General features: G+C 33.4%; 1 protein-coding gene across 2 annotated transcripts in view; it reads left to right on the top strand.

Moving 5' to 3' along the window:
- LOC110993966 (discoidin domain-containing receptor 2) overlaps positions 1–27,093 on the top strand; it is a 37,890-nt gene extending 10,797 nt beyond the window's left edge. The window contains exons 3-15 of one of the 2 annotated variants that reach the window (XM_022260406.2): positions 5,722–5,827; positions 13,900–14,131; positions 14,522–14,669; positions 16,410–16,705; positions 16,935–17,142; positions 17,747–18,202; positions 19,241–19,413; positions 20,029–20,151; positions 20,827–20,945; positions 22,020–22,138; positions 22,378–22,510; positions 22,712–22,958; positions 23,311–27,093. In XM_022260406.2, coding sequence (XP_022116098.2) covers positions 5,722–5,827; positions 13,900–14,131; positions 14,522–14,669; positions 16,410–16,705; positions 16,935–17,142; positions 17,747–18,202; positions 19,241–19,413; positions 20,029–20,151; positions 20,827–20,945; positions 22,020–22,138; positions 22,378–22,510; positions 22,712–22,958; positions 23,311–23,499 — 2,549 coding nt within the window. In that variant the 3' untranslated portion in view covers positions 23,500–27,093. The remainder of the gene's footprint in view (positions 1–5,721; positions 5,828–13,899; positions 14,132–14,521; positions 14,670–16,409; positions 16,706–16,934; positions 17,143–17,746; positions 18,203–19,240; positions 19,414–20,028; positions 20,152–20,826; positions 20,946–22,019; positions 22,139–22,377; positions 22,511–22,711; positions 22,959–23,310) is intronic. The other variant, XM_022260407.2, reaches the window with a different exon arrangement.
- Positions 27,094–27,202: the final 109 nt, after the last annotated feature.

The raw sequence follows: 27,202 nt of genomic DNA, 5'->3' as shown, positions 1-27,202 counted from the left end.
GAGCCAGTTTAGTAAATTTAAAGGAATCGATTAACTTGCGCTGCGTTCTATTTCCTCCACACAATAGGAGGCGTGTTATGATTTTTAAGACTATATCAGCTTAATATAGCGATAAAGTAAATATAGATTCGTTATTTTCTATCAGCTTAGGCTGGTCTGGTCTGTTTTATATTGATGAGTCGTTAGGCGTATTAGAAACACGGAGTTGATTAACTTTGTGGTCGATGTGTTGTGTCGTGTTCCGAGATTAATAAAGTGCTCGAGGCGGTACGGACGGAAATGTGGATCAGATTTTATAATAAGCCATATTTGACTTTAAATATAAAAACTGTTAAAATAAATTGTACAATAAATCTTCACTCTACTTTGTTTCCGTATAACAGGCGACTATTCTAGCTTTTGGAAGCTTTATATGTTTTCCAGATTAATACAATAACAGCTGAAAATAACAAGTAAGCTCATCGCACGATTTTGTTAAAAGCTTATTCAATGAGACTCTTTAAGCTGTTCACGTTCTCGACCGGTCGCGTTGACAATGGCGAATCACGTCATGGCCGATGATTTGAAAGAATGAAAACGGAAGCCGCGGTCGCATCTTAAGCTTAGCGTCTACCGGCTAAGAACGTTCATTTCATACAAAATAGTATTAAGTCCGTTGGGAGTGAAACGGCAAACTGCTAAAATATGATTAATAATTCACCTCACTTTGACGGCGAAAGCTAGGGGTATATTCTCAAACGCTTTTCGAGCCCGTCACATCGGGACGCGATACTTTATTGTTCGTCTGGTATCGATTTCGAAAATAAGTGCAAAACCACTGGTAAAAAACGTGTGGCCGATCAAAATCGCCTGCAGCATGATTTGCGGGCATTCTTTTTTATTGTGTTTTAATCGAGTGAACGGCTCTATGTTTGACGCCTATGTTTTAAGATTTGAATTGAAACTGGAAACTCTAAATTGCCAAGTGGGGAAACGAATGTTACCCAACCCGGCGCGGGCAGTAAAAGTAATTAAAACAATGTTTTGAATGTCACGCGACGTTATTTCAGAAGTAGCAATGCTCACGTGTCAGTGGAGCTGTTATACCCAGATTTACGTGTCCCCTGGTAGCAGATACATACAAGAGCCAAGGCCTATATTGTTCATTGTTAAAGTTGACATTCAAACCATTTATGGAAAGAATATTGCTTTTTATGGATGGATATGAATGAGTAGCGACTAGTCGCCGCTATTGCGCTGTTTATTATTCATTAGACGACTATATGTCACGCAAGAGCATAAGCACGCACAAGCTCGATGCTTCTCAAACTTTCCCCGCCTCGTATATTTGTTAAAGCTATCTCGCAACAGTATAGTATTTTAAAGTAGCTTCGATAATGCCTACGTTGGAATTGCTTATGAACATTCGAAGCCGTGATGACGCTTATTTTCCTAACAGGAAGCATGTTTGGTTTGTGAACCGCTGGTCTAAGTAAATGGTTTTGCGTATAGCAGGATCATTTATTAGCATTTATTAATATTCAAAACTGGCTATATGACGTTTGCAATTTGTTCACCGGCGCTGAGCAACAAGAGGCCATCGCTTAAATATCTAGACACGCAACAAGCGAATCCTATTTGCATTTGACCCGTAGGTAAACTCTCCTCTTTGTGCTGACTACAATGGGTACCATTCATTCGTAAAAATCGGATATATTTATGTTTTCATTTAAATTTTGTTGTATAGAATCTGTACCTATTAAAATCTGGTTAAGTAAATATTTTGAAATAAAGTTATTGAGGATTTTTATATACTCATGGGGTTTGATTATACTTATCTTATGTTTTATAAGCACAGTTTCCTGACAACTTAGAGTGATTGCATGCGAATGATTAAGAATAGGAATGCATTGTTCACATTTGCACCACGTGCGCATAGCTTAGGTTTACATAATAATTATTGCCTGTGCGTTTTCTGATATAAATCTCTCTTCGGTGCCTTATATCGTTGACCGTGGTGACTCAATGAATATAAATTATGATTGAATAGTCCACTGTGCTGGGTGATTGTATGAACTTTATTAAAAGAATGTGAAAAAATAATAGTTTTTATAAATATAAAATTGTGTGGGGCAATAAAAAACATGTGCCGTGTATAACAGTGTTCACGGCTATAATTTGAGTTGCACGTTACAGCTGCAATTTTTAAACAGTTCCTGTAATAACATAGTTATTGTTTGTATGCCCTGAATATTTGTTTAGCGACGACAAGAATCTCTTGTTTTGTCTGATTGATATGTTGTATTTTTAAGTAACTTCCTGTCGCAACGTTAATCACATTAATATTAAGACAACTCTTCCTAAATCACATATAATTGAAAAGTATTAATGACGTTATTAATAACTTTGTATTTTACTTGAATCCTTTCACTATGAGTCTGTTTCCGATTAAATAAATTCGAATCTCTGCCTCATATGAACTTCCGTAGATTCGCCTACTTGTATTTCAAAAACATGACCTTTCCATTAATTATCTTTAAAGCTCAGTCAATTTAGATAAAATCTTAATATATACTGATACACCTAAACCTGTCTATTGGTAAAACCGTGTACCATCAATCGTAGTTTTATCGTGTTCACAAATAAAGATAGGGGACTGTATATTTTAATTTGTGAGTTATCCTTAGTAGAGGACACTCAAATAGTTTTGTTTGGTTTCCCTATTCGCAGACATTTGATAGCCTTAAACGATTTCTGACAGAAGAGGTCAGCGGTTCCCTCTTTCATTATTTACTTGGTTGTAAAGGATAGGAAGACAATTGTTCAAGTTTCGCTTTGATCCTTGGTTCAGTCTCGGTTTAGCAAGCAGGTGAATTGTGAAATCAAGACGTCTCATTCGAAGTAGTTTTATATTCCCGTGTAGCTTCTAAGAAGTTTGCACGCTTCCGCTTATGGCTTGTCTAATAAATAGTACATTCCAGTGGCGACCGAGAGTTATCAACGGCAGCGCCTGAGGCTAATTAACAATCCCTATATTGTATGTTTAGTATGAATAAATACTTTGTTTGTTTGCGCTTGGCCCTAGCACGCGATATCATATTTTGATAGATTGACTAATGAGCGGATGGTTTGAGTACCCAGTTAAGGAAATTAGAATTGAAAGGATATTATGAAATGCGAAAGTTTAATACATTTTAAACCATGGGAGAAGTCTACACTAAGTTTTGTTTATGTGCATTTTGCGAATTTATTAATTTGTGTTTTTTTGCTTCTTGCGCGATTTGTGAACTGTTTTTTTTTTCAACAGGCTATAATTAAATTTTCAGATAATAAATAAACTTATAATGAACGACATTGCTTTGTGTTATATTACATTACAAACATAAAGCTCTCAATGATGTAACGAGCAAGTACATTATACAAATTAAAAAAATATTAATTATACCGTTAATAATATAATAGTTTCAAAACGATTCATCTATTACTGTGTTTATCGCAGTCATGAGTTCCCTCGCCTCATTTTTGTACATGACACATCTTAACCGATCTTATCGCACGGTTTAAAAATATAACTGGCGCCGCACAAAACATACATTTCAATGAATCCTTTTTGAGACCGACAACGACAAAATTCACGAATACGCAGCACGTGTATTGAATTCAATTTTCTTACACAAGTGTTACAATTCATTGTAATTATCATAGAGCTTTTCGCCGGAAGTTGGGAACGGGCATCGTGACACCGACTTGTCAAGCTGGCGATTGTTTTTGTGTCAATGCTATGATCGATTTTATTCACTGTATCACGAAGATAATCTAAAATTAATCGCAAAATATATTGCTATGCGCAAAACTCGTAGATGGAACCAGTCGGCTTGTTTTATTAATTCCTGTTTGAGGAAAAAATAAATGGAGAGAAAAATAAAAAAAAATCGTTTTATTTAGTACTTAGTATTATAAAGGAAAAGCGTTAACAGTCTAGAGACTGTTTGCTCTATAAAAGGAGTAACATATCAAAATGTTCATGTCGTAGTGTCCATATGCTGTTATTAAGCTAAATAAAACAATTATTAAGGCGAAACGAAATCGCGGTGCTAGTTTGGTATAATTAAGTTTTTAAGTATAATTAATACCTATTTATAAAAAACTTTTGTAGGCCTGTCGAAGTAATTAAACGGTATCGTTAATAAAATATAATTTAATAAGTAATGATTTTACGGGAACCGTTTCAGCCGGTAATGATACTTCTCCAACGCAAATGATGTGATGTCGTTTCGTTATGAAATATTAAATGCAGCATTGGTTTTCAGGTCGATCGAAATTTATAATTGCCATATAATTGTGGCATTCGGCTTCCAATGCTCAATAATTAAGTTAACTTTAACGTGCCACTTCCGATGTCAATTAATTTATAACGTGTATGGTCATATGTTAAGGTGATACTCGAATATTAATTCTCCTACATCGAAGACGGCTGCAATATTCTCACATTAGTGTATGAATACTTTATTTATACACGTAATTTTATTAGCGACTTATATTCGCTATGACTTAGGTAGGGTCGATTATAAAAGATTATGCGATATGGTACATTGATTATTTATGCTATTATTGTTATGCAATTTATTGAAGTGTGTGGGTTCATTGAATTGAACATTTCCCCAATTTATATTTTGCTACGTAAACAACGGTTGAAGTGGAAATATCGTTGGACGTTCGAATTAATAATTTGTGTTTAATTATTTTAATAGAACTTTTTGAATGTTTATTATGAAATAATTATAATTGAGGAAAAAGTTATTTTTTTTAAATAAAATATGAAGACCGTTGCGCTTTTAACCCTAGAATTTGATTCATTAAAACAAAAGATCGTATCGTATATCGACATACGCGCAGACGATTATTAATTATTGCAGTATGTTCCAATTTTGCGTGTAAACACTAGGGGGTTGTGGCATGACGTCACCGGTACAAGTCGTTTTAGACGGAGGCCGCACTGTAATGCTTCCCCGCGAGTAGAATTAAAACAATATATTTGGAGGCTACTTAAAATGTAGATAAACGCGTAATTTATATAATATATTTTAATATATTATATAAATTACGCGTCAAGTTTTGTTTACTTAACTACTTAACCGATTTCAATCGAATATGCATATCAAACTGCTTACATATATATTTATAATTCTACTGTACGAGTGTGTCACTGAACAGCTCTTAAACGGTTTTACCGATTTCAACGAATTTTTCATACGCGTTTTTGTAAAGCCTTCGATGTTTTAGACTTATAAATCCGCCTGGCAGATTGCGCTTTTGGATCCAATAGTATAATATAATATATTGTTTGTAAAAATGCCTAAAGTATTCTTAATTTTTGATCCCAGAATCATCAAGGTCGATTACCTAAATTTAAAATGACACGACGGTATCTGTTTACTGTCAATAATACTAATACATAGAGTATCTAGATAATTACTACGCAATTATCTCAGCTAAGCTCTGCTCCAATTAACACCATTTAGATATACATTTCTAATTTGGTGTCTTATCTTGAAGCATTTAGCGATGAGTTTTATAGAGGAGAATTGACGATGAGTTTTAGGTTACTTTCCTGCTAAAGCTGTCTCCGAATATTTGCCTTATTTCTACGCTTTGAAACGTCATACAGAATCGTGGCGGTGTTATCACGGTGTAGACACGGCGCTAAAGTCTTCATATAAACAGTTGTTGTATTGTTTTCAGCTCAATGCATCGCTCCGCTGGGTATGGAGAGTGGTCTGATCCCCGACAAAGACATCACTGCAAGCTCCTCGTTCAACAATGATAACGTCGCACCACAGAATGGAAGGTAAATATATCTGAGCCTCAAATTAATTTAGGAATTTCACAATATTGTTCTAGTAAGAAACCTTGGCTTCGGTGTTCATGGATCTCTCCTACATAATTTAGGATACGATAAATCTTATAGTACTACATTTGTTGGTTCATAGAGATGATGGTCGTCTTTTTGTTGTATTTATTAACCAGTTGCAGTTGTCTTACAGTATTAGTATATAAATGATATCTATGTAGATAATACAAATTATTTTATATATAAAAAAAGGCATTTTACAAAACCTTGTTAATTTGATATTCAATTTGAACTATTAAAGTGAAACCAGCTGCCCACTGAAGTATTTCCGAACCGAATTGGTTCGGAAATACTTCGAATAACGGACTTAGGGTCCTCCAAGAAAAGAGCATACCAATTCTTAAAAGGCCGGCAACGCACTCGCGAGCCCTCTGGCATTGAGTGTCTATGGGCGGGGGTATCACTTAACATGAGGTGAGCCTCCTGCCCGTTTGCCCCCTGTTCTATAAAAAAAGCCTTAAAACTTCTTTCTTTTATAGTTTCATTAATAACAACTATGGCCCGAGAGGCGAACATAACTAAGTTGAGCCTGTCCCTCAGTTTTTATAAATATGTCTATGTACAAAGCCCCGTCTTTTAATAAAATGGCGGGTATATATTACTTTGTGTCAGTTTTGTTTATCAGTCAAAGGGTTTATTCAGTATTTTAGCTTGTGCTTTACAGTCGGAAGCGTTTTCTTTGTTTTCAAGGGGATAATATCTAGGATTTTGTCCGCCTTACAGTGAAATATGAAACTTCATTATATTTATGTACTATGCCGTTCAAAGATATTGCAGCCTTGCAAGGTTCGGTTTTTGAAATGAAAGTTCAGGGAGGCAATATGGTTTGTCTCAAAGATAGCGTTGAGCTGATGCAACATAAAGAGGTTATATTTTACCGGCCAGCGTTGCAGACAAAGCATTCCCTTAACATTATGACAGTAGACGTCTGTGTTTTTAATGTAATAAAAAAAAATAACTCCGGTTTTGTGGAAATTGCGTGTCGCATGGTTTTGTATAAAAGGCACAACAATATAGAAACTATAGCAACTCTAACACGATGACACGCTAAGTTATTTTATATGTACCAACGTAATTAAATTGTTACTAGGCCGAGTTTCTGTTAACATATTTTTCACTCGAATTTTGTTTCGTGACAATGCGAATGATTGAATTTCAGTATTATTTGAAAATGTTTAATTTGATGGTAAAGGGTTGGATTCGAAGATTAATAATTATAATACCAAAGGACATAAATTATTTACTAATTTAGGGAAACATAAAAATAAATATGTTTTTACCTTCCATACACCTATGAACTGTTTATTAATTTTATGTTTACTAAATTGATTATCATTGACTGTTAATGAACGGCTCTATATTGTTATCAATTGTAGGTCATATGTGTCACATATTCCAATTTGTTGATATTTTATTTAATAATTAATTCCCGCTTTTTTCATTACTATATATCTAATCCCTCAAATAATACAATCGCTTTTACGTGATTGCTTTTATGCCTGATTGAGATAAGCTTATTGTTAATAACTATTATTGTTTAACTATGACCACGCACAATTTCGATTAAAACGTGCTCCCACTACCGCCTAGTGTTAACTCAGAATTAGAACATTAAGCAGTAATTACAATCGATACAGAATATTTTCCCTAGTATTGAATTTACATTATACTAAGGGCCTGTTTCACAATGTATGGATAAAGTGCCAAATAGCTATGCAACATGTAAATTATTCGGAAGATAAAAGTTCCAAATAAGATACTTCGCATTTCATGACGTAAGCGCTATCTGACAGTTGTGAAACGCAAAAATACTGTTTATCCTACCAATAAGTTAATAAATAATAAATAATAACATTGTGAAACAGGCCCTAAGCAGTAATTACAATCGATACACAAGATTTTCCCTACATTCGTATTGAATTTACATTATACTAAATATAAAGTATATATGTCGCCGTCAGGCCGTAAACTTTGTGTAACTATCCGTTTACGATCGGACGATAACGATTACTTCAAACTAAATTGATAATCGATATTGTAAAGTATCGTTTGCTGTAAAACAAAATATTCAACAGTGAGCCTATCTAATAAGTTTTAGTTTTGGCGTCAAAGTAACAGGCAAGTTTTATCATAGTTGGCAGCTTTAGCTCGCTACAACAATTAAGCGTTGTATGAAGTTCGCACATACCTGCTCCTTGCAAGTTTTTGTATACACAAATAGATGCATAATTTAGTTGTAGTAATCAGGGTTTAATATTTCATGTATTGTTTATTTATTTATTTAGTACTCCTACAGCTAACATAAATTATATATAATTACAAACAAATACACTGAGAATATAGCCGAAGATGGAATACATGATACATTTAACAACAAAAGGATTTATAAAAGGGAACAAACAAACAAAAAGTATTTAATACATTTAACTAATTGTGATTTAATTAATTTAACTAAGCCTTAATTGGTTGTGTTATGGCTTAATTGGGTATGTACGTGATGGTGTGTATGTGGAGTGTGCTCATGATGTGTGATTTTGCGCTATGGATATTCTTAATACACTTTTTAACCACATCCCGCGATAACCTAAACAAGTCAAGGTCTAAATAGTGTTCATTGTTACTAATTAAAAGGGAAATTCAGTTCTGTTTATTTCGACGTCATGTCAAAGACATAAAGGATTCATAAATACTTCGTGAATGTGATCTTTAACACAATAATTATACAGTTTTAAATCATTTGCGCTGCTCAAGACTTTGATATCAATTACGAGAGCCGCTCCTTAACGCATCATTGATGACTGCGACGGTACAGTAAGCGTCAATAAGGCTTAATGATCGCGTCTTAGTGGTGCACCGCTGCAAATCACGTAAATATCGTTACCGGTGTAGTTGATTTACATTAGCATATTATCGTAACAGAAATCAATTTGATATTTGGTAAAAAATATTTTATGAGCGATGTTTCAAGAAATTCTTGTATCGGGGATAAAATATTTATGTTGTATTGATAATGGTTTACGAATTTATAGCTTCGCTTTTTATTGGTCTGCCTTATGAAGATATCTGTTTATAGCAGTAGGCGGGAAGTAAACTAGACGGCACATCAGACTTGTACACTTTTTTATAAGAATTCAATAGATAATACACTCAACGAATCAAAAGGTTTATATGGTATTTGAATACTTGAGGTGTATTAAATGAACTGTAGTATGTACTTGTAAATGAGGTGGAAGTTTGTAAGGTTTCTCTAGAAATACTGTTACTCCAGTCGTTTGCGTAAGACTGAATCGATCTTTGAGTTTGTAGGATTTCATTTAAATGTCCATCAACCGAGACAAATTATAATATTAACCCTTATCAATAAATTAAATGTGAAATAATAAATTAATAATAAATGTAAATGGGTTTCGCAACTGAAATCAGTTCGAGTCATCTCAATGGTCGATAGTGATGAATTCAGAACAACACTATGCATTGTGATGTTCATTTCATTGGTCAGACGGAGCGCCGGCATGACACATGATAAGTGAATGCACTAATAACCCGACTGAAACCACTATTATTAAACGCGAAGTGAGATTTTATCAATCGTAAGATTTTTTTCCAATTAATTTTGCTTGTAAACCTATAAGTTTTATTTTGCTCATGTAAAACACTTTTGTCGCACGGCTGGTAACATTTAAAACGTGACAGCTATAATAATTATAACCTATGTTATTGAGGGTTGATGTACATTTTTAATAATGACACAATTATAAAATTCATAAGTAGTTTTTGTTTGATTCATATTACTAATAAAGTTGTTAAAGGAAGATTTAAATCTCTTTTAGAAAATTTGAAAGAATTATTATTATCAGAAAGCATGGTTAATATAAGAATATGATTTTTATTCTTGCATTACTTAGAGGAGAATGAAAATTCCCTATTGTCCTTTTCAAAACACTTTTGTATGCAGATTAATTTCTGCTTTTATAGTACGCCTCCAGCAATATAACCTCAATAAATGGATAAAACCTAGTTCTTACTTTCTGCAATCTACAGATGCTGAGATATTAAAGCCTCTTTATTGTCTCAAAAATATAATGTAATATGGACTTTACTATATAAATTTATCTAAGAAGAATTAAATACCTAATCCCAATTTAAAACGATCTATTTTAAACTAGGCAGAAGTACTACAATTGTTTATAACATATATATTTGGTATATAGCTCATTTACAAAGCCTTTACTTAGGCGTAGAAATATTTTCGAAATTAGTTTTTGAATTTAGAAACAAAACTGTTCCCAATATGAAAATGAATGATATCACAAACGTCGTGTTTCAAAACCGCGTATGGAATTTTGATACAACCAACTTTTGCAATAAGCGTTCAGTATTAGAGTGCGGCATAGTATTGCTGTGAAAGCATGCATAAAAGTATGTTACAAACAAACTGGAAGCCTTAACATCATATTGATCATATCTCAAATAACTTAGTTGCATATTAGTTGAGGGAATTTGAAACAGCATAAACATTAAATTTAAACCTAATGTTGCAGACCCGGTAGATGGAATATTTCTCTGTATGAAATTTACTTACGCTATCGCGTTTTGATAAATAGAGACCAAATCTTCCCCTATTTTGCGAGCGACTCGGTTGAAAAATGAACCCTTAGTGAATATTTGAATGTAGGTTCAGATAATACGGTTATGCAACACGATGCTGCGTCCTGTTTTCCTTTCATCCTAGCTTAATTACTCATAAAACGGAGTGACTTATTAAAGATTGGTGCAATTTTTTTATCACTGCTTTGTTCGTATAATGAGGTCAGTACGCCATTTAAATCATTTTTCAGTTCTCGGGCCTTTTTAATAATTTTGAAATTGAATGAATGAAATAGATTTACTTTCTCTGCATTTATTACGGGTCTTTTCATGTTCCTTTTTGTTTTATTAAAAGAAACAAAACAAAACAAAAATCATTTATAGGTAACATAATGTACTAATAAATACATATATGTAATGTAATGTAACGTCAAAAAAAAAAATTTTAAATGATTCTAATTTTACATTTACTGCCAGTTCTCAAATCAAGGGCGTAGAACGGAAGAGAAGAACTGGCAATAAACTCTCCGCCACTCTTTTTAATCTCCAAGTTTTTTTTTTTACATAATTTTTGTAGCTGCAACCATTACACCGTGTTCAATTAAAAGGATTAAAAAGTAGTTTTGAAATTTCAACTTTGTCCAATAAAATTAGAATATAATTATGAGTTTAAAATGTTACTGTTGAATGCTAAAACAGTTACAATTTTTAAATTACTAGATGAATGATATTAAATGTGTTAGGTAATGATCATCTAATATGCGGGCACAGGGTCCATCGTTACATTTGGTAAAGTGAATATACGCCAACTAAGGGATTTAATACGGCGTTAATGTAAATATCATTTCGCGGTATTCGCTCGTTAATTCGTTAATTATGTTTTCGTATGGGACAAGTTATCGTGTGCTTAAAATTTTAATGCGACATGTTCTATGAATATATTTTAGTTCATTCCCGTATCGAACCGACCTTCATTTAGTACGTAAAGTTATATATAATTTCTAACATCTCATAAGGATTACACATAAGAGAAAAAAAAATGACTTGCATATTTAATTGTGAATGCGTTTAATTTAACTAGGAGATGAACTTTGCTAGTGCTAAAAATTTAGATTTAGGGTCTGTTTCACAATGTCCGGATAAGTTCAAAATAAGCTATTTATTACTTATTGGTAGGATAAACGCTATTTTTGCGTTTCACGACTGTCAGATAGCGCGAAATTCCTTGGGAATTTTTATCTTCCGAATAATTTGTGTTGCATAGCTATTTGATACTTTATCTATACATTGTGAAACAGACCCTTAATATAATAGCCCGTATTTATATATTGAATAAGCAAATATTACAGTAATTTTCTATTTTGTGATACACGACTGAAAGCTTGTATAAAACTTGTATAAAATAAAATATTAAGGTTTATCTAGCGACAGGAGGCAGCTATCGTATCTAAGGCTTTTTATGACATTTGGTTACCGCACGCTACCAACTTTTGACTTTGGTCATAGATTAACCAATATTATTCCGTGCGTACCTTGTTAAACCAAATGGGAATAAACGATTCTACCTGTATGCATTATTTAATACTATATCAGGCTTACGAAATATTATAAAGGGTCTTCATTAAATCATTAGTATTTTTGTCAGCCGATTGGCTGATGGTAGTAATTGTTTTGATGGGAATGTTACGCTTATTATGCTTGACGGAGCACTACTTATCTTACATTCGATATTCAAAAGTCAAGAACGAAGCCATGGAAAATTGGCAAGAATTAGACTTTTTATGTATGAACCGTGAAAACGTTTATAATACAGTTTTGAAACGCACTCATATCGCCTCTATTGTTAAGAGCAAAAGAGTTGAAATTAAAACACATGTGTTCATGTAAGCTGATGTAACCCTTCGAGCTTTACAATGACCGATTAGGGCACCGGCCGATAAGACTTAAGCCGGATTAACGCGTCCTCGGCGAGCTTACTTTTACTTCCAAAGTACATAAATGTTTCACGTAGCTTCATCTTATTCTAGCTTTAGTAAATAGCGCTCAAAATCATTAAGCTAATTAAATGACTACATTTTACTAGTCTCCGCCGGTTTTCCCAAAACTTTCTCTTTTGCATAATTCTGTTAGATACGTGCAGTATACATGAAAGCACTAACTAATGAATGTTATGGCTGAATTCGTAGAATAGGTGAGCTGTTATAAGAGTATTAGCTATAATGATGTAGCAAAGTTGTTTTAAGCTCTAAATGTACCTTGAATTATTAATGACTTGCGCATTCTAATTGGCTATAAAAACTCTATATTAGTATGCATTTCCATTTCCTTTTCTTAAGTTCATTAATCAAATAAAGTTTTAACTGTTCATTTAGGTAGCTACAGGTAATGTACACTTATTAATGTCAATGTTTAAAAATTAAAGTCTAAAGCTAGTTCCGAAATCAAAGTCGTACTGCGGCCGACGAGAACTGGTAAGAATCCCTCCGCCAATCTTGAATCGCTAACTTTTAGGTTTACAAGAAAATTTTAAGACACCGCGCCATCCTTCACGGACGTATTGAAAGAATATGTCATAATAAAGTAAAAAACGCTGAGAATCAGCAGGCAGAATATATATACGGACTTACATTACAGTTAAAAACAAAACACAAACACGTATCAAGTTAAAAACGTGTGAAGTGACTGTTAGAAATTATAAATATCACCACACACACAAATTCAAAGACGACCAGTTATCGGTGTGACACCAGATTTTCGGTGGTGTAATCTCAGCTTTCTTTAAAATTATTTTTATACTTTATGTTTTGCAATTGTGACCTTTCAGATAGATCATCGCTGAACTATTAATTTTATATGAGAAATGTCATTCTGGGCAGTATTAGTTATTCAACGCGGTCAGGATGCCATGATAAATCGATATCACCTTTCCCGGTGTCCGATCCCTTGGCATTAGGAATTTTTATATTGAAAATATTCTGTTTGCTGTGCACTATTTTTAAATATATTAAAATTTGCTTGCTTGGCTCTCGTCGTCGAGCTAGCGGAGTTTGAGTAACTAAGACTTGTGACGTATGTGATCTCAAATATAACCTATGCCTATGATTAGTTTATAAAAGTCATGGTCGCATCGAATGTTTTGAAGGGTATATAACTTATAGCTTTGCCAAAGTTAACGTTGTCAATACTGTACCTATGTCATATTAAGTTAAAGTTTTTGTAGTACTGCCAAATATATATATTAAGTATCATCTAGTTGTTCCGTTTTCTCGAATAATTGATCACCGGGGCTTGTTATTGACTGAAGTCTTATTATGACGTATCTAGTTACTCGGAAAGGTAACTTAGGAAAGTTACCTTTCAGGAGCAAGTACAGTACTTGCAGGAGCAAGTTTAGTAATGTAAGTAATTCTTTTTCACTTCAGATTAAACCAGGAAATTAAGAGCGGTGCATGGTGTCCAAAGTCCCAAATTACGACGGAGTCAACCGAGTGGTTGGAGATAAATCTGCATTCTGTTCACGTGATAACGGCGACCGGGACACAAGGGCGATTTGGTAATTCTCAAGGAGTGGAGTACGCTGAAGAATATTCGTTGGAATATTGGCGACCGAAGCTTGGCAAATGGATGCGCTATCGACCAGCCGATGGACGCGAGGTAATGCCCAACTGGCCATACTTGGTATACCAAGTATAAAACAGCTTTAATGAACCTTAATTGAAAATGATTATGGGTGCAATTGGCATTAAATATGTTACATTAGTTATGTGTTTTTGGCTCAATGCCTAAAGAATTAGTAACAATAAAACAAACATGCTATATAATTTGCAATTTTTTTATGAATTGGGCACGCATTAGTTTATTGCGACTATATTGGATACAGGCACAATACACACATTGTGTTTTTTTTACGTTATGATAACTATTATTTAATTGTTATCAGTTTTGGTTGTGATTTCAAAATAATTTGAAAATTTTTGAACTTTATTTTAAATAGCGCGAGATTTGTACGAGTATTTAGCAAATATTACCGCATTGTTCTTTCAGATTCTACCCGGTAACACCAATACGTATTTAGAAAAGAAAAATCACTTAGAACCGCCAATTTGGGCTTCGAAAATTCGATTCATCCCTTCGAGTTCGCATCGACGCACTGTTTGCATGCGAGTGGAGCTTTATGGGTGTTACTGGAACGGTAAGATATTGTCCAAAATACATATATATTATTTCTAGGTTTTCGATCCTTTTACTATTATAATCTGCAATTTATGTGGTGGCATTAGGAAACGTTTCTAAATATATATTGTAACTGTGATATCTTAGTTAAACGTGCAATTATCATAACACCTGTTATTAAAAATATTAGAATAAACCCAAAATTGATCCTTTTCGCCCTCATCACCTTTATTGGATCCTTCAAGAAATGAGCGTACCATTTTTTGGAAGGCCGGCAGCGCGCTTGCGAACCTTTTGGCAGCGCGAGTGGCCATGGGCGGCTGTATCACCTAACATCAGATGAGTCTCCTGCCCGTCTGTAGAATATTATCAAATAAAATATAACAGTGTGTGACATAAACAGAAAATAATAATAAAATACAATGAAAAATAACAAAATCATGTAAAATTAAATCAGCAACCAATTGATTTTGTCATTTGACAGCCGTCAAAGTATGATTTACTAAACCGCAAATCAATTCAAGAAAAGAGTACGGATCGCGCGATCGCGAGCTTTCTGTTCTTTATGTTCCTGGGCGACGAATTCACTTAACATCATTTAACCTCATACCGTACACATAATACAATAAATTGGACATAGAAGTCCAACTTTAAGCAGATGCGAAAAATTAAGGCAAGACACATAAAGGGTTGTAGCAACATTATTATTGATTACACCACGGTCGTGCCATAACGAAATGTTTTTAATTGGAAGCCATTATACTTTTCTATAAAATGTAACAAAAAGTAATTGTTCGCATGGTAATGGCGGGGCAATACCCAGGAGTTATCGTGGTGCATGCGAGTTGTTATAAGCAAATGTTGCAAATCGTTCTACATAATAATACCTCTGATACGTTCCTTCGTTTTTAAAGTCGTTTTCCCTGAATCTTTGACGATTATAAAAGCTACAATTTCGTTCTATGAAAGCACAGATTATGTCAAACTATTATTACGATAAATATTTAAACTGTGCTGCTGATGTACCTTGTAATCGTTTCCTATTATAACATAATACAGACAGAGACGAAATATAGTTGTGATTTGCGTGGTGTTAAAGTAATAATTTGTACGCTTATAACATAAATCGATGCTTACTTTAGAGACGTCATGCAATCGCCATTATTTATATTTAAGTAAGCTTTACAGTTGAATATAAATGAGCATAAGATTTATTTTCCCTAATATAAGGTATTGCGAATATCTTAACTTCGAATGATAATTTATATCCACAATGTAACGGCGGTTTAGTGTTTAGTTAGACGATTATCTTAAACGATGATATATTCAAAGTGTAAAGTGCATTTCCATACAAGTGAAAGTTTTAAAGGTATTAAAATATGAACAGCTTTTATTTGAATTAGTTTTTGTTTATATTCCTAGCGAACATTAACTCGGAGTCACTATCTTCAACGTGGCAGTAGTGTTGAATTTCCTATTGAAAGTGTAATTTATTGTTGGTATTTTTATAGAACAATCTACAATTTGTACTATTTAATGATATTTTGTCGTCCGTACCTCAAGGTTGATCAGTTAATCTTTCCCAGGGTATTAAAAAAATATAATAAAATCCGAAATGAATAATCTTTGGTCGTATTCATATGTATACTATAACCAATAATATAACCGACCTACTCAACTTGAATACTGGTCTTTCACTTGTTTGGACTAGGTTTTAGTTCTCATTGACTATTCATGATATAAATGATTTTGTTCGCAGTGGGAATAGTTGCGTATTCGATGCCAAAGGGCGACATACGCAGCAATGATGTAGGCCTCACTGACTCGATTTATGACGGCCAGTGGGGTGAAGAACTGAAAGGGGGTTTAGGAAAGTTGGTTGACGGACAATTTGGTGGGGACGAAATACGGGAAGCCGCCAAGAACTTAGCCTGGGTTGGCTGGAGGAATGACTCGAGACCCACACCACCAGTGATTACGTTCGAGTTTGATAAAGTGAGAGAATTCAGCGCACTTCATATTTTTTGCAATAACAAATTCATGCGGGATGTACAGGTGAGTCGGAATTAATTTTTCATTGCTTTATTATTCTTTTTCAGGTTGCAAAAGGTTGTCAGTACAATGCAACAAAAGCTACTTTTTACTTAATATGATATACAATCCATTTAAAAAACATTGATCAATGATCTCAAATAAATTACTTAAGTATATATATAAAATTACGAACTGCTTTATAATTCGTTACAATCATTAAGTAGTAGGTATAACAGGTACACTGTTTCAGGTATTCTCTGAGGCTATTATCTCGTTTTCAATCGGAGGTCGGCACTTTCAAGACGAACCCATTCGGTATGCACCAGTGAGCGACAATATATTTGAGAACTCTCGTAACGTGAGCATCAAATTGCACCATAGAATCGGCAAGTGGGTTCGCATCGAGATGCGATTCTCGGCTCGGTGGATACTTATTAGTGAAGTCGTCTTTGATTCAGGTGAGTTTCTTTGTCGTGGCTATATTTGCAGTAATGCATGATTTAGTGGCCCATTGGGAACATACATTACTGCGCCAGTATTTATTTTCATTATTTTATAGGTAATTTGTGCCTCGAAAGTTTTATTCGTCAGACATTTTACCCAAGTTATGCTTGGACGTTAACGGCTGAACATTATTTATCTTATTAAATATATATGATTTCTTCTTATTTAAAATATTTGATTGTGGTGACACAGTTAAACTCTCTGTTAGCTAAGATGAGTTGTGATTTCCTTTCTTAGATTTTTCTTTTTAAATTTAAATTCTTTTAAATTAAACTTTAGCCTACTCTGCCTGACATGTGCCGTCGACTTTTTGGGCCTAAGGCAAAGTTACGAAGTTTTCCGTTATCGTAACAGCGAGTTATTAAAGTGCACATAGACAGTATTGCCATTGGTGCACAGACTGGTTTCGAACCTACGACCTTACCCAGAGCTAACGCAACCATAGAGCACTAGTATTAATTTATACCAAGAGATACTTATCATAAATATAGTAAACGCTACATACGCGGGACTTATTACGTATATATCGTAATTAATAAAAACAATTACATATTTCAGACGTCGCCCAAGGGAATTACACTCCTGAGAGTTCGAAACCGACTCAAGTCAAAGACAAAACGAAAGCTATTACAACCAATAATGTACCAATACCCACAGCACATCAAGACGATCCACTCTATATGGCGATTGTCGTTGGGGTCCTTACAGCTCTAGTGATATTACTCATTGTCGCGGTGTTTCTCATAATACACCGTCATAGACATAGAAAATGCTTCGCGTCGCCTCTAGCCAAAACAACAATAGCCCAAAAAAGGGCAGCGCCAGAGAATTATAACACTTGTGGATCCTCGATGTTGCCTGACAATAAGATGATAATTGATTGCGGGTTGGATGTGAAGTCTGATGAATATCAGGAGCCCTATCAGGCATTGAAATGTGCGCCATATTTCAGCTATAGCACAGTGTTGCTAGAGATGAAAGACTTTGTTAAGGATTCTAATACAGCGTTATCTGGTAAGTTTTGGTAGTATTTTTTATGTTACAGTTTTAAATAATTTACACAGAAATATTTGTAGGTATACAATGCAAATAACACCAAAAAGAGAAAAAAATATACAAAACAATACGCGGACACCTAAGATTTATAAAAAAAGTCAAAAATCCTCTTCTAGAAAAATGATTTTACTTATGAAATAATTAACACAACTTATCATAAAATCATAATATATCAATAAAACTGCAACTTCTACGTACACTGTTTTATAAAATTAAAAGATTAGTGGTAGGAAATGCAATTGTTGCAAGCGGCATCTAATACCGGACGGACTGTAGTTCGAAAACCCAGCTCCAGACATTTTTAAATAATTAGGATCGATCACAAATGTAGGCAACTGCAAACTCAGGATTGTGATTAAATATATCCACTTGAGGTTGAGGATGTCTCCGCATGAAATCATAATAAAAATGGTTTCCAGAAGGAGCGTTTTCTTTATTAAATCGATGTGCTCATAGCTTTAGCCAAGTTAAAGGCTAACATCAGAAATTATTTTTTCATCAGCGGGAGAATAGAGTAATTTAATGAATAACACTCAAACCCATAGTCGTAAAGCACGCTTACCGGTCTCTAAAACGCACCAAAACCTATAATCGATGTATTCTAGTAGTTGAGTTCTTTCGAGTTACCGTTAAAAAAAAGTTAATATTCCCTTGCTTTTTATTCAATAAAAAATGGAAATATTCTGAATTCTTAGCTATGCTAGTTTCTAAACCCTTCAGTCATCTGCATATTACTGCGTTTATAGTCAGTTAATCGTGATGACAATCCGCAAGAAAACGCGTAAAATCCTTTAACGTCGGGAATCAAACCTGCACTGGATACATGTCAATAACGCTTTCAATGTCTATCTAATGAATCAAAAAATTTGTGTAAAAAGTGCGACTTGTAACAATTACCTCTATTCGATCTGTATTTTTGATATAGAAACCCAAGGCCAGTTAGGGTCTGCAACCCTAGTTTTCGTTTTAGATTAAAATTAAATTTTCTACCAACAGACAGTTCGAATTACGACTACGCGGTACCAGAGCTGTCATCAGCGCCACTATTAACAAAGCGTAGATTGCTTGACGAGTCGTCAGCTGCGACTGCGCTCATGAGCGATCACGAAATTGATATGGAGACTAGGCGCTCATGTGCGGGATCATTGCGCTCCAAGCATAGTATGAGGGTAAGTGTAGTTTTGTATTGACTTAATCTACATTTCATTTTGCCGTCGTTTTTACCTGTATACTTTAATATGAGAAGCAAAATGTAAGGAAACCGACATGCCTTAGACACAAAAAGTTGACGTTGTAGGTTAGGCAGAGAAGGCTGATCGTCTACTTGCCTGTTACATAAAAACATAATCCCGAAATAGATACATAAAACTCAATCTTTTATCTATACTTTCAAACTAAAAATGTTTTTCAAAATAGAACTAATTCCATCGTTTGAATCAAAGTGTTATTTGTCTCTTTTTGTCATAGGCTAAACACAATATGAAAGAATAATGAATGATTTATTTTTATAAACAAATCCTTTTTTATCTAAACATATTCTTATAAATAATAGCCTCAAATGAAAATAATAAAATTGCCTTATATAATAAAATATCTCCGATTCCAAAATGTACTAAAATGTTAAAAAAAAATAAGAAATAATAAGAAATATTATTAATTAGTATTGCTGAGAGAATCAAATGCATGAAGTTTTAATTTATTTTTATAAAATAAATAGGCTATTTTTGGAAGTCTGTACGGTGTATTTTTGTACTTTTATAATGAATATTGCGTACTGTTTACAGTCTCCAAGCCAGCAAGAGGTGCTTATAGATTTAAAACGACGTCTTGAGACAACGAATGTAATTGAATTCCCTCGACACCGTCTCCGAATGATTTCTAAGCTGGCTGAAGGGGATTTTGGCACCGTAAGTATTTTAGTATAAGACAATTCCTTTTCAATTATCGGTAAAGCAAAATGTATGGAAAAAAAAATCTATGAAAGTGATTGTGGATGAACTACATAATCTGCTTATATGAAATTAGAAATGTTAACAGAATTTTGTCATGATATAAATAAACAAAGAAATCACTCGTATTACATGCACTTTGTCTTAGAAATTCTAATAATATATTAAAAATATATTATCGCTCACTGACATTTGGTACCGTAAAACATAAGTATATATTTTAATACACTCAACACAAAACACAACATAAAACAAAGAAATTTAGATGAGGACGTTAACATTGTTAAATATAAAAAATCTAATATAACTAACCTTGAAATGTGATAGCTAAAATATATTATTTAAAAAAGTGATGTCGACTAACCTTTTTGATATTTCCCTAAAAAGCCTTATAGCGCTAGGAGACCACGGACCAAGAATCTTAACACCAAATGATAAATCATATTCGGAGCCTAGACCCCTGTATTTGCAGGCTTTAGCTTTTCCAGCCGTATCACAAGCCGCACCAGCCTTGTTGTTGGTTCCATGTAGATGGGAAGGGGCCAAACCAGCATCCGGCCCATCTTCCATGGAATCAAACTCATACCGGTCTCTTGTTGGATATTTAGATAAAGCATGATACACATCTTATAGGTTTATGTGGCGGAAGCGGACGGCGTTCCAGAATACAATGGAACTATTACTTCGGATCGTCGCTTGGTTGCTGTCAAGTTTCTCTGCCATGACGCCTCGCTCAAGGAGAGGTATATCATGTATGAAATTACAATCTCATGTACAGCACCAGATAACCAACTGGCGATGATAAATCTGTATTTAAATAACGTACGAACAATGATACAGTAAAATTCTTACGTTAGATACTGAATTAGGTTGCTTTTATTTTTAACTTTAATATTATTGTGTTTTATATATAACTGGTGTGCATTCAAGATTTCTCTTATGACGAGTGAGAAAGAGATTAGAGATGTTTCTGTTTTTATTCGTTTGGTAAGGATTTTATACGTAATAAATATTATAATCTTGTAACTTTAGACCGCGTATAAATAAGTCAATAAGTATTAGTGATTAATTAATGGCTCCCTCTATTGCTAAACGTTACGATATGCTTAAAGGTATTTCTGCCAGTGACATGTTGAAACTCGTAAACAAATGTTTCGAGATTTTCATATATCAGTTAAAGAATCATTATGTAAAACGAATGTTTAATTTTGTATATGTATCATTTTTAATTAAATTATTCAAACGTCTCTTTCTATCTAATTGGGTTAACGTTGTGATGAAAAGAGACATTAATATTGAAATGATTTAGTGGGTAATTGCCTCTCGTCGTTGGTTGGTTTCATTTGGATCCTCGCACACCCCAAACCCTGATAAAATATTTTATTTAAGAATATAAATTACCACTATAAATATTACAAAAGCAATTTTAAATACCAAAAAAAACGCGTTGGTAATGAAACTTGGTTGTTTATCTATTGAAGTGGTTTATTCATAATTACTGTAAGGTTCAGCTTAGCCAAAACTTTATTATTCAGGAATCGAACCCAGACCCTCGACATTAATACTATTGAGACAATGTTAAAATTAATGTTATTTTTTCTTTACAATTTTAAATATTTATTAGAAAAGAATAATCTATTTAAAACTGTACAAAATAATTCAAGAATTTGTATTTCACGCAAAATTTTAGTCAATATTATATTTTTTTGAAAATTAGCGGATTTTAGCTATTATAATTACATGGACAATTTAAATTATAGTTTTCTTAGGTTGCTTCTTGATATATATTGAATAATTGTGTATTAATATTATATTAATATTTTCAGGGAGGAGTTCGAACGTGATGTTCGCATCTTAGCGGCTTTGTCGTCGCCGCACCTCGCAAGAGTATTGGGCGCCTGCCGTTCGCCACCTTTGGCTGTTGTTCTAGAATATCTTGAACTTGGTATGTTTATAAAGTAAAATTATAGGGTATAAGATATTTTCAGTAATAATTATTATAATTCACTCATTAAAAATATGAATTATTGTAGATGTGACAATAATTTTATGTATTACTGAAATTTTTAATTAGGCTGTAATGACGTCAAAATTTCCAGATGTTTATTTGTAAACGTATTTAATTTTATTGTTATGATTTTTTCATATGATTTATAAAAAACTTACTTATGTGTGTGTTTATAGGTGATTTGTGTTCGTTCCTTCGTACGACAGTGCCGCCATCTCTTGCTACTTTGATGCACGTCGCAACGCAAATCGCCGCCGGTATGCAATATCTGGAGTCATTAAACTTCGTGCACAGGGATTTGGCTGCTCGGTATGTTGAAAAATCCTTTTAATTGTTTAGTACTAACCGAATTGAATCCAGGCAAAAGCCGTTGTACGTATAGCCCAATAAAAACAATTGACGAATGATAGATATTATTTTTGTTAGTCCAACAGACCCTTGGAATTGTAGTTTTAAATTTCAAAACATTTTTTATTCTTGAAATCTTAATAATATATGTATATTTCACAGTAATTGCCTAGTCGGTAAAGGATACCAGGTGAAAATAAGCGATTTCGGTACGGATAATGAAGTGTACGCGTGTGATTATTACAAAGTGGATGGTAGAATACCGCTGCCGTTGAGATGGGCCGCCTGGGAATCTGTTTTGAGAGGGAAATATACGACCAAGAGCGATGTGTGGGCGTTTGCTGTTACATTGCACGAAATATTTACTTTATGCCGCCGGAGGCCCTATGAACATTTGACTGAAGCTGAGGTAACTATCTAATTAAGTTTCAACTCGCTTTGTTTTTTAATTTATTATAAATAAATTAAAATAAACTTTATTTATCCTTATATTACTTTATATACATAGAAAACTGCAAATTAGTGTCCTAGGTTACTTTTTACTTCTGAGTGATTTTTTTATTTCAGTTAAAAGATGTGCAGACAATGAGAATTAAATCTATGTTTTTATTAAAATATTTTATTTTTAGAATGTACACTAAACTACCTAGAACTGAAAGTGTTATATAATTTATATAAACACCTAGTGATCTTAGAATTGGAGGGAAATCAAAGTTCAAACGCACCAATGCAGCTATTATCAGATCTTAAAATTTTTACAGGTGTTAGAAAATCTATCCCATTTACAAGCGGATGACGACCTCTTCGAATGCATTGATCGCGCTCCCGGCGTTCCTCGGGATCTTTACGAAGTCATGAGAGATTGTTGGAGAAGAGACGAACTGGAAAGACCGACCTTCGCGGAGATACACCTAATTCTACAGCGTAAGTGCCTAGCACTGACTACGTGATGTTACCACAGATGTCACAGAGATGTCATAGATAACATTAGGTCGAATTCGCTTGTATCCGACTTTTAAGACTGAAACGATCCATAGAGATGTCAAATGTCAATATTATGCACAGACTAAATATTTATGTTTTGTTTGTTGAATTATGTTGAGGACAACTGAGTCATCCTTTGTATGGTGTATTCTGATATTCTAATACGTAAAAAGAATTATTGTTTTGCATAAGTAATTTATACCAACTGAATATAACCCGACATTTGTAACCTACTAAGATTTGTACGAAAATCGCTCATTTTCTACAGACAATAGAAACATCGTACTTTTTATTTTGTGATATTAGTAATTTGAGGTGCAATTCGTTTTAACAATGTCGACATTTCATATCTTATGTAATATGACACCGTGAGTTTCATGTGAAATTTTTCTTATAGTCGCAGAGATCTCTTTAAAAATTATCCCACCACATTACGACTAATAATACAGTCATAATCGGTTATGAGGGCACCGAAGGGACTACTCAAATTTGAAAAATCGATAGTTTGACAGCCAATGACGTTGTTATTGAGAATTCAATAGAATTCCGCCGGGACCTTTGAAATATAACCTATTAGTATGTTGTTCAAATGATGTCGCTGTAAACGGTATTGACTGTATTATCATTCGTAATTACGAAACATAGATTGAAGACGCACTGGTCTGTACAAAAATTAAAACTTGTCTATAGAAATGGTAGAACCGATTCCAGAACATTCTAGATAATTCAATCGGATGAGAAGTGTTTATAAGTAGTTCGTTGTCGGCGCATTCGTTTCTTTAAGATGTAGTCAATTAAAACTTAAGTATTGCGAACCCTACAAATATTGAATTGCAGGTTTTAGGTCGTTTGCGGCAACGAATTGATGTTTCTAGAATTATAAAATTTTTCTATGCGATGCACATTTTATTGGATCAAATTGTTATTGAAATTTTTTAATCCAATTAAATGTGTGTAAACCGCTTCTATTTCTTCCTTTTGGAGAGTATTAGTGTTTATCAAATTTCGTTTAAGTAATCAAGTAGTTTTCAATTTGGCCTAGAGAAATAAATGATTGTAGAAATAATGTAGGCACTTTTGAAGCCACGTTTTTTCATCGATTTACTGCCAATGTTCGCGCACATAAACGCATCGTCATTTTCAGTTCTGCTATACTTTCTGTAGGATATTCTGTATATTATAGGGATTGGCATTTTACTATATCTCTATATAAGGTTTATGTACTATGGGACTATATACTATCGAATGAAACTGCCAACCAATGTGATGCTGTAGTGGAATAAAGCTTCCTAAGTAATTCATGAAATGGCTAAGCCTGGTTATGTTGCGTTTAAGTCTGGATATTTTGATAGTTTTTAATTGTCGATTCAGTTATGAAATTGGTAATTTTTAGTTTTCCTAACTTTTCCTGATCATGCGAGATAACTATTAAATGATAAGCACGCTTGGATTACGCCACGATATAAATTCCCAACGATATTTATAAGCTGCATTTAAAAGTAAATTTAAAAAAATATTTCACCTTTTTCCTTTCTTCTTCAAAATTCAATACTAAATTGTATTAACTATTTATAAAAATGTATAACTCATTTATTAAAGCCCTCTTTATTTAAATGTAATTGTATCTAATTGGTCACTTTTAAATTTCTTTTCATTAAATTTCGTCTCTTTCTGTCAACGATTTTTAAGCTGTGACGAAAAGAGACAGCTATGTTTATAGCCAATATGCCAATCCCTACAGTTAAATAAGTAACGTAGATGCTTCTTTAACTTAGACGTAGATTCGGAGATGACTCATGACGAACCATGACTCTCCCCTGATTATTTTGACAGATTTTATCGTTTAGACGAATCACTGAATCTTCGTCTCTAAGATAATTTACAAGAGCTTATATTTCAGTGTCGTGTGCGTGTTGAAATATGAATTAAATTGTAAATCTAACTGCAAATCGACTTTCACGAGTGAGCTACGTTTAATAGACATAAGAAATCCGATCTTCCTCCGCCAATAATAGGGTAATAGTCCGCTTTACTCTTTACAAATGTATAATAGTGGTAACCCTACTGTAAGATTACCTCGATGTAAAATGTACTTAAAGCAATAGAAAAAGTAAGGGTATAAAAATACAAATAAAACAAACGTATATAGAAATGTTTATTCATAATTGAATGGAATTAATTGATCTGTATTTGGCTACAGCCTACATATCTATATAAAATTGATATTATCAAATTTAGGCCCCGTTCTGATGCGATCTTTGTAGTAACCACTTGCTTTCAACGGCTCTCAAATCTCAATCTGCCGGAAACTCGTAAATCTATTCGCAAAATCGCAATCTAGTTACCATGTTATGATAGTAATTTATTTTCATGTAATAATTTAAACCATATTTTTATTATATTAGTCACTAGATATAGATTCAGACTATAAAAAGATTAGGTATAAAATATTAGAAAGTATTTATATAGTTGACAGTTGTCTATTTTCCGTAGTTTACCGTGTTAAAGTTAGCGTTGACAATCTTCGACAATATTTTGAGCGATTAGATAGGGTGTAACTTTTTATCGAGATTAGTATAATTACGTTCGCATATTTACTGAATATAATATGTTGTAAGTAGATAATCTAATCACTGGCGATTGTATTCGGGCTTTTGGAAATGAATAAAGCTTTATTTATTTAGCTCAGACTAAACCTTACTACGTTTTTAAAGTACGGAAGTCAGATCTCTAAATTCGTTTCTTACGCTTACCTATATGGGGCCATACAATAATATCTGTCTGTGTCTGTCTATCCCGAGCTGATCGCTAGAGTGAAGATTATGAATAGAAATATCACATAGGTGTTACGACCGTGGACCGAACGGCTTAATTTTAAGAGCCTAATTTAGCATTTGAAATTAATTATCATAGATTTAAGTGATGTTTGCGATGTAGAGTTTTCACTATTTGTACACAGACGGAACCAATGTACTAGGCTTAGCGAACACTTAAGAGATCTAATTATATTCTAAGAAAGTAGGAAGACTTAAATTACGCATTTACTCGATCTGGCCTTACTTTCTTGTACTAGCTTATAGTCTTGTGATGGGAATAAAACTCGTTTCTCATTCCTTAGTGCTATATTATAGTTATTATAGTTAATGTTAGGGCTCTAATAATAATAATGTACAATAAACACCCTCTCTGCCTTAGTGATGCTGTTTTTACCCCTATGCTATGAAATATCACTTTAGATTGAAATTATTATGTATCTTGTAAATACGAATTCTAATGGCTGGTGTATAATAATGAGCACTATGGAAAACAAAAAATTCCTAACAATGGTCCAAACTTCACTCGCTTTTTTATTTGTACTATACGATTATACAATTTCTATATAGATAAATAATAATTAGTATAGTGTTAATGTCTTATGCTTTAATATTATTTTATAAATGTAAATCATGTATTTGACAAAATGCTTAATTTTCATAATCGAATTTTATGATGAAAGGTTTATACCAAATGCAGTATTTTTATTTTATATTCTACATCTTTGTACCCAAATAAAAGCAATAATCTTATATGCTCTTTTCTTTATTCATCCTGTGTGATTCGACACAAAAATAGTCAACTACTCGATAACATACATTTTTTCATCAAACTATTATTTACAAACACCATGCT

Source organism: Pieris rapae, chromosome Z (genome assembly GCF_905147795.1).
Source record: "Pieris rapae chromosome Z, ilPieRapa1.1, whole genome shotgun sequence".
NCBI lineage: Eukaryota > Metazoa > Arthropoda > Insecta > Lepidoptera > Pieridae > Pieris > Pieris rapae.
This window is presented reverse-complemented; position numbering and strand designations above follow the sequence as displayed.